The 15,736-nt window shown below is 43.5% G+C and overlaps 1 protein-coding gene and 1 long non-coding RNA gene across 2 annotated transcripts; one reads left to right on the forward strand and one right to left on the reverse strand.

Annotated features, from left to right (window-relative positions):
* Positions 1-7,435: 7,435 nt before the first annotated feature.
* Positions 7,436-10,682, reverse strand: LOC123113562 (AP-1 complex subunit sigma-1). The gene is made up of 7 exons (XM_044534839.1): positions 10,426-10,682; positions 9,364-9,450; positions 8,787-8,878; positions 8,583-8,691; positions 8,459-8,494; positions 8,233-8,319; positions 7,436-7,809 (listed from the first exon to the last, which is right to left on the reverse strand). Exons 1-7 carry the CDS (start codon positions 10,426-10,428, stop codon positions 7,738-7,740), a joined length of 486 nt encoding a protein of 161 aa, XP_044390774.1. The 5' UTR covers positions 10,429-10,682; the 3' UTR covers positions 7,436-7,737.
* A 230-nt stretch (positions 10,683-10,912) lies between these two features.
* Positions 10,913-12,668, forward strand: LOC123117106 (uncharacterized). Its single transcript, XR_006457298.1, has 2 exons — positions 10,913-11,697; positions 12,585-12,668. It is a non-coding gene; the product is annotated as an uncharacterized lncRNA (long non-coding RNA).
* Positions 12,669-15,736: the final 3,068 nt, after the last annotated feature.

Here is a 15,736-nt window from a genome sequence, read left to right on the forward strand (position 1 = left end):
TTGTTTCCCGCCCTTTGGGCTGCCGAAAAGAGGTCTTTGGTTCCGGTTGGTGGCTCAAACCGGGAGAAAAGGCTGGCATTGGTACCGGTTTGTCGTACGAACCGGGACCAAAGCCTTTGCTATATAAGTAGCACTGCCGTCCCGCCCCGAGTTCGATCTCTCCCGACGCCGCGCGCCGTCCCCTGCCACCACCTCGCCGTCGCCGCCCCGCCCCGACGCCGTCGCCGCCCCGCCCCGATGCCGTCCCCTGCCGCCCTGACGCGCGCCATCGCCGCCCCGCCCCGCTGCCGTCGCCGCCCGCCCTGCCGCCCCGACGCCGTCGCCGCCCCGCCCCGACGTCGCCGCCCGCCCTGCTGCACCTCGCCGTCGCCGTCGCCGTCGTCGTCGCCGGCCGTGAGCAACTTTATTTTATTTTTGTTAGATTTTTTTTAGATTTTTTTGTTAGTTCATAGATTTATTTGTTAGATTAGATTTGTAGTAATTTAGATATGTAGTTCATATTGTGTAATTTAGATTGTGTAATTAATTTGTTCATATTATGTTAGATTTTTTTTAGATTTTTTTGTTAGTTCATAGATTTATTTGTTAGAGTAGATGTGGTGTAATTTAGATATGTAGTTCATATTGTGTAATTTAGATTGTGTAATAATTTGTTCATATTATGTTAGATTTTTTTTAGATTTTTTTGTTAGTTCATAGATTTATTTGTTAGATTAGATGTGGTGTAATTTAGATATGTAGTTCATATTGTGTAATTTAGATTGTGTAATTAATTTGTTCATATTATGTTAGATTTTTTTTCTGTTAGTAGATTTTTTTTGTTAGATTTTTTATGATTTTTGTTAGATTTTTTTAGATTTTTTTTAGATTTTTTTGTAGTTCATAGATATTTTTGTTGGATGTGTAGTAATTTAGATGTGTAGTTCATAAATTTTTTATCATATATATGCAAAGATCGAATATGTCAAATTTTTATGATTTTTTTCTGTTCATAGAATCTTTATGAATTTTTTTTGTTGTAATTTTGTTTATAGAATTTTAATGATTTTTTTGTTCATAGTACGTATTTAGAAAAATGAAAATAATAAGAAGAGAAAGTGTTCAATATAATTAGTTAGAAAAATACTAGTTTATTTTTAGTAAGTACTACTTTATTTTATTTATAGTAAGTGCTTCATATATAGTTGAACTAGCTAGTTGATTTAATAAACTACTTTATTTTACTATATATAGAAGTAGTTTGTTTTTAGTAAGTACTACTTTATTTATTTATAGTAAGTGTTTAGTAGTTGAACTAGCTAGTTGATTTAATTAATAAAACTACTTTATTTAACTATATACAGAAGTAGTTCCCGCATCGACGTCGGCGATGCCTATCTCGCATCCTCGTCGTCGTCGACTCGGCGGTGGAGGCTTGCTTGATCAGGGCCATGTTCGGGACTGGGCTCCGCCGGGCTGGTATTGGGAGGTGCTACCTTCCGGGGGACGTAGGTTGGTGAGGAGGCAGCCCATTGTTGACCCGATCCTTGTTTGGTGGCGGTCGCGTGGGCCAGTGACGGTGCCGAGGCTTCCGGACACCGCGGAGGTGGTACGTCACCGTGTCAGCGAGGAGGACGAGCACGTCCGTCGCTACATGGTTGCATTGGAGGGCAGGTTCTACAATACCTGGCAGGTTCTTCAAGGATCTCACTGGAGCTATGATCCTGTGATGGTTCCTTATCTTTGGGTGTCCACCGCCCGCGTCGATACCCGTCGGGCGCTACGGTTCTAGTTGTATTAGTGATGCTATATTAGTGATAATATTCGACGATGTACGGACACCAAGAGATGATGTACTTTTGCTTATAATTATTGAATGCATGCTAATTTGAATACTACTTTATTTTATGATTTGGTTTTGCTTATTTTATGATTTGGTTTTGCTTATTGAATGCTCATATTGGATAAGTTCTCCTTCATTCCCGTGTGCTAGACAATTTGATGTAATAATGCACTCGGGAATGAAAGGAGGAGCTACGTACATCACCGATAGTCAACCCGTGATTAATAATCTAGTTTAATATTTGAATTATGAACATAGGCCGGAAATGTCGTACTCGGACGACGAAAACCGCCCGGGGGAGTGCGACTGGTGCCACGACGACCGAGGTATCTGCGACAGGTTCATTGAGCTGGACGAAGATCGTCGCTTCAGCATTAAGCTCGAGGAGACCTTCGATGTTCATACGGTACGCAACCGACGACAATAGTTTTTTTTCGTAATTACTCATGACTTCAACTATTTTAATCATGACAATATTTTTCATCTTTTCCAATTCGACTAGCTTATCCCATGCTTTGCAAGACGCTATGTCTTGGAGAGGATGGGTTTTGAAGACCATGAAAGTTTCGAAACCAAAAAAATTATCCTAAGTACCCATCATGGTGTGGATTTTCAAGTAAAGTTGTACAATGCTCAGAGTGTAACCCATTTTGGTTGCAAAAATTGGGAAGCACTTTGCAAGATGTATGGTCTTGATGAGGGTATGCTTGTCACCATGGATCTTGGTGATCCTACAATCGAGCAAGAGAGACCTTCGATTTGGGTCCTTGTGGATACACCTCCAATTCTTCCCCCATGTGAGCTTAACATAGTTATTAAGTAATTTATATTGTTTATTTCAAAATAGTTGACAACTTATCTCCATTGACAGCTTATTTTCATTCTTCAAAGAATGTGCGGAAGATGGTAGACAGAACCTACTACACCGAAGGCTCCGAATTAACTTATCAGGAGAAAACTCATCTGGTCGCATTTTGTACTGATCTTGAGAATTACAATATCTACAATCAAACTCCTCAACATTATGGTCAATATGTGCCACTAGTGCACGTGTTGAACTACGGTAACTACCATGGAGATACCTTGGTAAGATTTTTTTACTATTACGACATCGTGATCTTTTTGCACACTTCTAAAACTAGTACATCATTGCTAACTACGAAGTTATTACTATGTTTTTCAACAGATAATCCCGAATGATTGTGTGCCTCATCTGATGTATACGCATGGTAGCCTTCATGTTTTGAACATACAACCAGGTTGTCCTACGAATCTCAACTGTCCATACCGGGTTTCTAAAAGAAGTGGAGACATAACAATCAAAGAATGGAAAAAATGTATGGACAGTCGTAAGGAGCTTCTTGGAAGCAACAAGCAGCGAAGGGCAAGAATTGGAGACAGGATGATCGCCATTCTTCATAATGGAGAGTCAGGGTCTATATTGTTTTATGCTATTTTACCTTAAGGGTGTTTAGGTCCTATCTGATACTGATGATCATGTGCTAAGAACAATTATGTAGGGTTGGGTTCGATGACTATGAGGATGATGATCGTATGACTTATTATTAATAACGAGTAGAAGTTGTATGATGATGCATAGGACTTGTTATTATATATGATGATGTATGATGCGCATGCATGAGCATGTTATATCAGCGGGTGAAATGAACATAGCAGCAGCGTTCATAAACCAAGGACGAAGATATAAGAGAGGACACTTCTCTCTATTAGCTAGCTAATAACAACCTAAAAATAACCCCCAAAACCCCTAAAGCAGCCACATTTGTAAAAAAAACATGAACTTTTGATCCCGGTTAGAGCCACCAACCGGGACCAAAGGCCCCCCTGACTGGGCTCGGCGGACCGGCCACGTGGAAGCACATCTGTCCCGGTTCGTGTTTGAACCGGGACTAATGGGTGGAGGTATTAGTAACGACCCATTAGTCCTGGTTCATGAACCGGGACTAAAGGCCCTTACGAACCGGGACTAATGGGTGTTTTTCTACTAGTGTATGATCGTGTTCAAGTATGGTCCTTCTCTCCTTTTCATGTCACAAGTCTTTTATGCCACAAGAATAATCTCCAATAATAAAGTGAACCACTAAGCATGTCAGTTGTATTCCATGAATATAGTGTAGAGTTTTGTAGCTGGCATCACGCATGAAAGCAGGACATCGACCATGCATCACACTTCCAAATGGTTAAGCTTTTCAGTATGTATGGGCAATTGGGCATCCAAGACATTCCAACCGGATGCCTGACTCTTCTTCAGATTTGTTTTCTTCTTATCCACAACTGTATGCATAGCTTCATTCCACAACTGTATGCACTACTGATTCCAAATGTGCAAGATTCCAAATGTAAACTGAGTGCACAAGATTGGCAAAACACTAAACCTCTTGTTGTCTTCGGCCTGTTCTCCTGAATCCTGGTACCTTCCATCCCCAAATAAGTTATCTTTTTTGAAATCAAATGACCGATAGTCCTCGCTCATAGAAAGGCTAGGATCACTCAAGAAGGGAAGGCTGGACTTTAGCCTGTGGAGTTTTTAAAGCCTAGGAAGTAAGAAGGGAAGAAAGCAAGGCCAGGCCAGTGTATATATACAGCCAAGAGACAGATGAGTGGCTAGGGGTGTACTAGGGCCAACCCATTTATTTTCTTTATTTCCCAAGGACTAGATGAGCACGTCCACAACAACCAGCGTAATTAAACACAGGATAATGCACTGCCGAATTATGACCATGAATTTACAAATATTTCTTAAATATCCACAAAAAAGACTACCGGTGAACATTCTCCATGACCGTTTTATCTTTGGAAGATCCCGAATTTAGTTGCAAATGAAGACATACATTCCAGTTACATATCACTCATTCTGAACAGGTCAGTATTTCTTTGGGAAAATGGATAACAGCAAAGAAGCTATTACATCAAATTTACCAACATAAGCATGAACCAAGGAGCGGAGGGGCATCATTAGACACAGACTTTTACTTCGTAGCCTGGGTAATGATGTTCCTGATGGAGCCAGCTTCCTCTTTAACAGCCTCTACGGCTCTACCAATGAATCATGTGCAAGTAGGGAAGCAACCCGAAGTTATACGGCCTTAACTAATCATGGAAAGTAGAATTTATGTTAGCCGGTGGTGAAGATACCTGGGCAGCAACAGGTCTTGCGACGTTCTTCTTGCTAGATTCCTGAAGCTCACCAGAAATGAGAATCTCGTCCAATACGTAGTAGGCCTGCAAATTTATTTATTTTTTGAAACGAAGGCAAGCTTTGTCTTTTTCATTAATTAAGAAGAAGATAGTTGTCTGGTTAATCAACGGTAAACCAGGCGAAAACCGATACATCCAGGGTCAGAACCCCACAAGGACTCGAAAAAAACAGCGATGACACCGCAGATGGCACATTCCAACAAGCCATCCCACGAAACCTCAAACAGACTACTCCCAAAACAACAAGCAGGCGGAAAGAAAACAAGTGCTGGCGACTAGCATCTACTAGGGATGTCTCCCAAGCCAGCATCACCCAGCTTTTTTTTTTTGAAGGAAACAAATGGTATTCCATTACATTAAACTGCTGGTTAAATCACCAGCTACAGAGTTCATTACAACATTAGGGAATTGGCCTAAAGATTTCATAAGTGCCATTCCCTAAACTAGTTCCATGTGAAGCTAAGGCATGCGCTGCATTATTACAAGACCTTGGACACACATAAAGATTTACATTATCAAACCCGACTCTCATTTGAAATTTTATCTTCTGGAACAGAGCTCCAAGTGGCGCTAGGTCGTAGTCCTGACTTGAGATTGCTTGTTTCAGTACCATGGAGTCCGTCTCAAAGATGGCTTGGTGACACCCCATGTTGATTGTTGCATTGATCGCATTTAAAAGTGCTAGCGTTTCAGCATGTAGGGCATCAGAGATATGTTCCAGATTTCATCTCTTACAGTGAACCCCCACCCTCCAGAATGTGTAACTTCATGAAATGCACCATCAGTGTTTATTTTCAGAAACTCACTTGGTGGAGGCGTCCATTTTTGAGTATTTACTTGCTTTTGGGTCATCCTCCTCAACTTTAGATTCCTGTATTCTTAAGTATGGTGATTAATAAAAGAGCTGGTTGACCTTGTTGACCTTCTTCGCATTAACCAGGCTGCTCAAACCCCTGGTTGACCTTGTAGGCCTGCAAATTTCACCATGTACTCATGAAAATGAGCCCATGACTCACAAAAATGGCATAAGTCTAGCAAGAAATTGCATATAACTCCAGTCCTGGATCTTCAGTGTCAACATTTCAACATATGTGGAAGAGATTACCTTGTGGGAATTGAATATCAAATCCAGCTCGCATACCTAAAGAAACTATGATAAGGAAAGTCAAAATAATAGTAGTACATTCTAAAAATAATGCTAATCCATAAGAGAAATCACAGGGAAGCACTTGCTGTCGAGTATCTCAACAAAATGATGGATAATTTCAAATGCTTTGATCAGACATGCCACCCGAGGTAATTTCGCACCCCCCCCCCCCCCCCGCGTGACGGGGCCTGTCCCTCGCTAGCGCATTTGAAGGATGTGAAAAATTAGTGCTTCCACACGGATGAAAAAGTCAAAAAATTTAACTAAATTAATAGAAAGAGTTGGCAGCCATCATTGCTCGCATTGTGGGGAATGTGGACAATCACTATGGACCTACACTGCCGGAAACAGGTGAAGGTTCATAGTGACAGTCCATATACTTAACAAGAGTGTAATGAAGGCCGAAGTTTACTGCTTCTGAACTACCCGACTATTTAGACCGGTTGTGGCGCTCGTGCTTAGGCGAGGTGGGACTAAACCCAGCTCTCACACAAACGGAGAAGTCCAAAATAATCATGCAATGAAACAACGCTTTGCTGTCACGGGCTCCCGACAAAGCCTAGCCACCGTCACCGAGCCGTTGACCACTACCGGACTTGCCACAGGCACCTCTTTGCCGTGGGTTCACTGTCTGGTTCTCGGCGAACCGAGCAATTGCCGAGTTGCCTCCTAATACCGAGTGTTCTTTACAAATTGTCTCGGTACATGCCTGTGTTTGTCGTGCTGCATCTATTGCCGAGCATGACTCTTGGCTTACGTCGCTTTGCCGAGTGCCTGTGTTTTGGTTCTCGGCGAAGAGCCAAACACTCTGCATAGAGTGAAATTCCGGTAGTGCACATAAGTGGATGCATGACTTCATTTCTAAAACTATGCATTATCCTTGAATGAAACGAGTGCCATGTAAATGGTATGCTCAAGAGGGCCAAAACTCTCAGCATAATGTCTGTGTGCGCTTGTTCTCATGAATCCTGGTACCTTCCATCCCCAAACAAGTTATCTTGTTGGAAATCCAATAGTTGATAGCTCTCACTCATAGAAAGCCTAATATCAACAAGAGGGAACTGGCTTGGACTTTAGCCCGTGGATATTGTCAAACCTAGTGGGTACTACGTAAGAAGGGAGGAAAGCAAGGCCGGTGTATATATAGGCAGAGACAGCCAAGATGCTAGGGTTGTACTAGGGGGCAACCCCTTTATTTTATTTATTTCCAAAGGACAACATGAGCACGGCCACAACAACCAGTCTGATTAAACACAAGATAATGCGCTGCCGAATTAAGACCAAGAATTTACAAATATTTCTTAATTTAAATACCCACTAAACAGACTACTGGTGAACAATCTCCATGACAGTTTTATCTTTGGAAGATTCCAAATTCAGTTGCAAAGGAACACATGCATTGTAGTTACATATCACTCATTCTGAACAGGCCTGAATCCGGGAAGTCGTATTTCTTTGGGAAAATGGATACAGCAAAGGAGCTATTACATCAAATTTACCAACATATGCATAAACCAAAGAGCAGCGGGGCATCATCAGACGCGGACTTTTACTTCGTAGCCTGGGCAATGATGTTACTGATGGAGCCAGCTTCCTCTTTAGCAGCCTCTACCAACGAATCCTGTGAAAGTAGAGAAGCGAATTGTTAAGACAAAAAAAAAATCAGGACTTCTTGAGCACAGTCCAACACAGATTTTGCAATTTTCTATTGTACACGTGTTTCTATATCTGTACAACTGTAAAGAAATATAAGAGTGTTTAGATCACTAAAGTAGTAGTGATCTAAAGTCTAAACGCTCTTATATTAGTTTACGGAGGGCGTATACTGGAAGCACAAACTCATTCAAGAGGTAACAGAATAGATTTTAGAAGAAGATGCTAATCCTAATATTTAAGCAAAGAAATGAACTCTACTGAACCATAGGGAAAAAAGTGAGGTACAGTCAAGACATGAATCAAGAGAAAGATTTAATACTACCCAAAGTCATACACTCTTAACTAGTCATGGGAATGTACAATTTATGTTAGCCGGTGGTGAGGATACCTGTGCAGCAATAAGTCTTGCAACATTCTTCTTGCTAGATTCCTGAAGCTCACCAGAAATGAGAATCTCATCCAGTACGTAGTACGCCTGCAAATTTCACCATTGGTACTCATGAAAATGAGTACATGACTCATAAAAATGGCATAACTCGGGCAAGAAAAGAATTAATATAACTCTAGTCCTGGATCTTCAGCGTCAACATTTCAACACATGTGAAAGAGATTACCTTGTGGAAATTGAATATCAAATCCAGCTCGCATACCTAAAGAAATTATGAAAAAGACAGTCAAAACAATAGTACATTCAAGAAATAATGCTAATCCATAAAAATCATCACAGGGAACACTTACACTGCCGAAATAACGGTCCAGTATCTCAACAAAATGATGGATAATTTCAAGGACTTCGAGCTCATTATCATCAGCATCGATACACATGCAGAAATAGAGGCTGGCATACCTGTACACAATTATAAGCAGATATATATAAATAGCTAACAAGCATATCTTGCAAACAGAATAGACTCAATGGCGTTCTTTATTACTAAAACATACCTTCTGTACACAACCTTGTAACCTCTCCACTCGACAAAGTTGCAGAGTTTTGGCCCTCGAGTAAGAATGAGCCCACTAAGCTCACGGATGACCTTTCCAAATGAGAAGAATGCGGAAAAATTAGCTAACCAGTACAATCCTCTTAGCCAACAGAAATCATGTAGTAGGCAGTAGCGATTTAAGAGGATTAAATGTAAAACCGTTGTCGGTGTATGAGCACCTACAATATAGCCATCTTTCATAGAAAACAAATACATTGAATGGGCACCCAAGAGGGCAGGAAAATACCAAAAGCATGCATTAAAGCGTTAAAGAGCTAGAATCACAAATCATCAACACTGGGAAGCAACAGAAATGCTAGCATAAAACGGAGGCTGAACAGATCATAAGGACAGTACAATAGCTGAAATTTATCCTTAGAAGAAGCATCTGTCACCATCTACTCATAATCATAAGTATACACTAGCACAAACACACATAGCAGCAAACTCTGCTTTGACATAGTTTGCATCAACTTGCAAGTTGTTTAATTAGCACATAGACAAACGGACATAAAAGCTCAGTATAAGATGTTGACCTTAGTCCTCTCCTTCTGGGTGTAAGGCGAGTACCACTTGGTGAGCCTCACCTTGCCCTGGCGGCTGATTAGGAGCACGAAATTAATCTGTGAACATGCAGAGAAGAAAAGGAAAGTTAAGCGACAGTGAACCCCAAACAAGATCCAGTGCTAGTGGCAACAAGCAACCGCCTGTGTTGCACAGACACAGACAGATATTTGACTTTTCAAACAATGTTGACAGAAAAACACTGCTATATGTATTTAAATATAATGAATATAATTCATTAAATCTTAAAAGTGCACTTCAGCTTGACAAATTATCGACTACACTTATTCTGCATCTCTTCTTTCAGAAAAACGACACTTCTATTGATTTCCAGCGGAACACGTGGGCATGGCCCACTCGCCAAATATACAATCTTTAACAGGACAGGTACAACTACATAACAGGGCCATTCATGGTTGTATCACTAAAGAGTTTGTCCTATCAGTCAATTCTGCTGAAATCCAAAAATGTGTAGTGTTCTGAAACTATGATACAGGAAGTAGTTAATCAAGAAGTTTATTTTCTACTGTACATGTCTGTTCTACGCTCGAATAATATAAGCTGGAGACATGGAAATGTGCCTTAAACATGATCACCAGCAGCCATCAATGTGGTACTGAAAATGCAGCATTTAAAAGGAGATCCCGTCTAAACTCTACAAACTACTATCTTCTCGAAACTACAACAGAACAATGTGGCGCTCAAAAGGGGGTTTGGCCTTTCACAGAATCGGTGGGCAATGGCTGCCCAATTCATATACCGTACAGAAACAGAAAAGACCGTGATGAATGGCTGTAATTCCTCCTTGAAATGGGATCATAACACTCTCGGATCCATAACACCGTTGAGCAAATCCACTGGCTCGAGAAATTCCGCTAAATTGGCTGTGCCTGGCTTGCAAATTCCAAATCGATAGCAAACTGGTGGGTATTCTCTCCTATTCTCCGAGATCCGGATCCGAACGATAAATGAGATCTCACGACCTCTAGCGTAACCCGGGGGATCTACAGGGAAGGGGAGGACGAGGAACTCACCATGGCTAGGGACGGTCGCGGCCCGCGTAGATCTGCCGAGGCCCGAGAGGAGGAGCGAGGCGGGTGGGCGTGGCCGCGCGGATCTGGCGGCGAGGGCGGCCGGGGTTGCAGCCGGTCGTCGGAGGAGGTAGGATCGCCGAGAGACGGGAGCGCGAGCGGCGTCGGTCGGCGTCTGGGCTGGGCTGGGCGGTCTGGGTCGCGTCGGGTGCGCGATCTGCTACGGTGCTACCAGTGTTGAGCCAAACCGGTCTATTTGCTGGTTTTCCGTTGTTCTGGGGTCCTTCCTGCATATTGCAGGCAACTTTGTGTGTCTTCTTTTTTTTTCGATAAACAGGTGATCACCCCCGGCTCCATTTCATATCTAACTTATAAAGGATGAAAGGGGTGGTAGTCACAACCATCGCTCGAGCGCACCGTAACACGCGAGGGGTAAAAACGCACCGCACCGCGCTCCTTGTGGTAAGAAAAACGCGAGGGCGCACCGCACCACACGAGCGAAATAGTTCGAGCGAGCGAGCCGGCCTGCATCTCCCCCCTCCGCCCGAGCCATCGTCTCCCCCGCCACACGCACACCCAATCCCCTCCCCTCCAACCCTAGCCGCCCCGCTCCCCTCCCTCTCCACGGCGCCGCCGCCTCCTCCCCTTCTGCCCTGCTCTCCACCGTGCCGCCTCTTCCTCCTCTTCACTGCCCTCTCTAGCGGCGGCAAAGATCTGCCGACAAAAGGGAGACGACGGCGACGCTCGATCCGATCTGCTGAAGAGAAAAGATGAGAGGGAGAGAGACAAGGAAGGAGAGGAGGGAGAAAGATAGAGGAAAGAGGAGAGCGAGGTGTGATGGCAGATGAGAGAGGGTCACCGGAAGGAGCGTGACGACCTGCAGACAAAGGGCGGCGGCGGCGCCGCTCGATTTGATCTGCGGGAGAGAGAATATGAGAGGGAAAGAGAGAAGGAAGAACATGAGAGGAGGGAGAAAGAGAGAGGAAAGAGGAGAGGGCGTTGACGGCCGACAGGAGAGGATCACCGGAAGGAGTGCCGCCGGCTCGTCGTCTTTCACACCGGGTGAAGGAGCAGGGGAGGCGGGCAACAAGGATGGGAAGCATCGGGCCGTCATGGTGCGGTGGAGATGCTGGGAAGAAGGAGGAGGGCGTCTGCATCATCCCCAGGGGTGCTCGTGGAGCTGCTCCTCAATGAGATCCACCATGGAGCAAGCCGTCGTGGCAGCACATCCCCGCCCCCTCTGAGGCAATAGATCAAGCACACCATCAAACTGAGGTGAGCCACCACTAGCCCCAGCTCTTCTCCTCCCGGGTCCCTTTCTCACCGAGCTCACGCTGCTGCCCGGTTGAAGCACAAGCAGACGGTGTAAACGGCCGCCCAATCTCACTGTATTTGTCCCTCAAGCAAGTGCACACACTCTTGCCCTCTCCTGAATTTTTTCCCTCCTTCCAATGCCTTGCTCCTAGAACTTCTCATATTTGCTTGTACATATTTTGTTTCTGTACGCTTGCAAGGTGCTTGATGAAAAACCCATAAGGCTGGTAGGGGAGTAGTAGTCTATGTAAGCCACGTGAGTTCATTTTTCAAAAAATTAGTTTCAGTCAATCATAACAAGATGATTTTGAGATTAATGAGAATCCATGAGGTGAATAAAAGTATAAAGAAACAAAAAAATATTTGGTCAAAACATTAGTTCCAGTCAACTATAACAAGAATCCATGAGTTAGATCTTTGCTTCTATGTATGAGGTCGTCGACCCTTCAGAATTCTCCATGATGATTTTACCAATAAATTTGCATTTGGTAACTTGATTTCCTTCCCTGATGTATAAGCATGTAGGAGACATGAAATTGTGTATATTTTGCCATCGTGAGGTTATTCTTAGGTTTTCTTATGTTCTGTTTTATCCTTCTCGGACGCGGATAGGAAAAGAAAACTGAAACATGTTCACTAAAATGCCTGCTTTCCAGGCCTTTGTTTTCATGTAGCGATGTATTTTAGTGTACACTTACCTGACTACATGTGCTACTGCATCTTTTGTTTATCGCTAGAACTGTTGTCCGTACCAAATGTGCAAATTGTACCAACTTCATACAATGAGCTATGCCTGATAGTTATTGTAGTCATTTCCCCTCCTAAAAGTATCGTTTTCCTATTTGTAGGAGCTTCAGTAAGGTTGCTCACCAATGAGCCGGAAGTGTTTTTGTCCTGGGTACTTGCATGATTGAAGATGAAATTGGGTATTCCAAAATGTGCTATTGCAGATCAAAGGTGAACTCATCCCATTTTCTTACTTCAATCTCGGGTGAATATTTTCCTGTCCACTAACATTCTCTTTTATGTAATTATTTCATTGATCCATGACGTCGGCCATCCTTTGTTTGAATGTTTAGCTTGCTTTTCGTACTAACTATGAATTCCTGCATTTGTATATTTGGCTCACGATAATATAAACGATGGTTCTTTTCATTGTGGAAGTTATATTTCTATTCAGATAGGTCATATCGGTGCTTGATAATGTACGAACTGTGTTGATCTATCTAACCTACTGCCTCTCTGCAGTAATTAGAAATCAGAAAATCAAAATGCATAGACAGAATTTGTCACACATTTTGTTGGGTATCAACACAAAAACTATAGTCCTTTAGGGCAGCTTCCTACAGGTTATCAAAACAAATCTATAGTTTTGTGCTGCCTAGGCTTTTACTGTTGGAAGGAGGATACTCCATGCGGTTCTTTGCCCCCATCTGTGCTTTGTTGATCTATATACATTGGGTAAAGGTTCTTTGTTTTTTTATTGATGGTTGATTGAAACTCAACTGTGTACTAATTTATAACTCGCAATAAAAGGGAGAAGAATCAACTCGAGCATGTTCGGTATATGTAACTTGCAGAAATTTAATGTCATCTTCTTCTTTGTAGGCCCCTAAGAGCAACTTCAAGAAGGGCCAAAAACAAGTCAAGAGTTCAGCCAATATTATTTGCTTCAAGTGCAAAATTGAAGGGCATCATGTTAGATCTTGCCCATTGAAGAAGAAGGCCTTTAGTGACAAGCAACAAGGGAAGCGGCTACAAGTGCATTCTCATGCTCAACCTCAAGTTAAAGAAAGGCCTCTTCCCAAGAAGACTCAAGCTAATGCTTCTCAAGTTGAGAAATCAAGTGACAAGAAAGTAAAGAGTAGAAGTTGCTACCTATGTCGTGAGAAAGGTCACCTCGCTTCTTCATGCACTATTGGTAACTTATCCAACCCAATTATTATTTATGATGTCTATTCTCTTGGGAAGGATAAGGTTGGCAATGTGGTTGCCAAGTTTGTTGGTACTCAAAGTGGTTTGAAGCAAAGAACCATTTGGGTAGCCAAGCCTATTGTGACTAACCTCTTAGGACCCAACTTGGTTGGGGACCAACTAGCTCAAACTTGATCAATAGGTGTTGTTGGAGGGCATTGGAGACTTGGCTACATTATGAAGAATTAAGGGGACTTCATCATTCTTTTTGTCACAAGCCAAGTCAATTGGATTATCAAGTTTCTATCTTATATCCAAAGTGCCTCCTTGCGGTAACTTGTACTTAAATTGTTTACTTTGAAAGTTACCTGCCCCCTTGCATGTTTTGGTTTTGTTCCTTGCATGTGTCTGTATATGTTGTGATTCCAACTTGCTTATCTTGAGCAATCAAGTATGTGTGTGTTGGTTTGCACACCATGTGCGTGTGTGTCGTGCGTTGAGCCTTTATGCTTCTTGACGGTGTCCTGGACTAGGGGGTACTCAACGCGTCGTCTCCCGATCAGTTGGATTGGGCCGAGGACCCCCATGGCCGTATACTCATGGGCCAGTCCGGACAGCTGCCGCATACAAGGAAGAATCAACAAGACTTGGCGATCAAGACAAGGACTCCTCCCCCACCGCGTATTCGGCTAGGACTCTTGTTATCATAGGCCTCTGTTGCATTATATAAACCGGGGCCAGACTAGTCGATAGACATATACAACAACAATTATACCATAGTCTAGCTTCTAGGGTTTAGCCTCCTTGATCTTGTGGTAGATCTACTCTTGTACTACCCATATCATCAATATTAATCAAGCAGGACGTAGGGTTTTACCTCCATCGAGAGGGCCCGAACCTGGATAAACATTGTGTCCCTTGCCTCCTGTTACCATTGATCCTAAGACGCACTGCTTGGGACCCCCTACCCGAGATCCGCCGGTTTTGACACCGACATTGGTGCTTTCATTGAGAGTTCCGTTGTGTGATCAGCGAAAGGATCAATGGCTCGACTGCAGGTCAACTGCGACGTCTCCTTCTTCGTCACCAGCTCGACTGGTCACCTTGGCTTGACCGAGGACTGTGCCCTACCTCCGATCGTCATGTTCGGATGAAGGCCTTCATCAACACCAACTTCGATCTCTATCAAGATCATGGAGGAGTCATCCATGGAGCTCGGGGGCTCAATGTCAACATTGCCCTCAGGCGACCGTGCTGTTTTTCTGGACAACAAACTTGTATCCGCTGCCACCGCCTCCTCGAGTGTCGCCTAAACGATTACTTCGGTGGAATTATGCGGAATTAAGTCTACAACAACCCTGCAAAAATTTCGTCGAGTTCCGATGGAGGAATCTCCGGCAATCTCCGATATATCGGAGCCCTGTTGAATCTGGACGAGAATCCGGACGAGTTTAGAGCATGGTATCCAGCATCTAGCTCGGATGTCCTTTGGAAGATCCAACCGTTGATTTGCTGAGAAATTACCATATCTACCACGTGCCAAAAATTCAGCTCGATCCGACCGTCCAAACTCCAGAAAACTTCCGATTAGTGCATCACTTTTTGGATCTACTTTCTGCGCAAGAACGAATCCGACCCGAATTCATCTTTTTTATGAACGGGATCTCGGACATCCTTTTTGAAGGAAGTTTTCGTATGGGGTGTTGTGTTTTATTCTCAAACACATCCCAGTAGTATTAAAAGTATTCTTGCAATACGAACTTCACCGTCACGCCGGTGTCAAACCAGCCCGACAATATCACTCCACGGCGACCGACCTGCGTTAGACACGTCGTCGCTTTGTTGAGCCGAGCTCAATTTCTTCGGATCATCATCTCGGCCAGCCGAACAATAGTTCGGCATCGCGAAGGATAAATCGTCACCAACATCGCTGGCCCACGGATTACACGGAGCGGGCGCACCTACATCACCACACGGTCACTTCATCAAGCCGGCATCGACCACGTCACGACCTGCATCGCTAGACCGGGGGCTTCATCATCTCTTCATCAACCTACTCCGGAGACTTCGGTGTCGCTGGCCGACC

Source organism: Triticum aestivum, chromosome 5B (assembly GCF_018294505.1).
Source record: "Triticum aestivum cultivar Chinese Spring chromosome 5B, IWGSC CS RefSeq v2.1, whole genome shotgun sequence".
Taxonomy (NCBI): Eukaryota; Viridiplantae; Streptophyta; class Magnoliopsida; order Poales; family Poaceae; genus Triticum; species Triticum aestivum.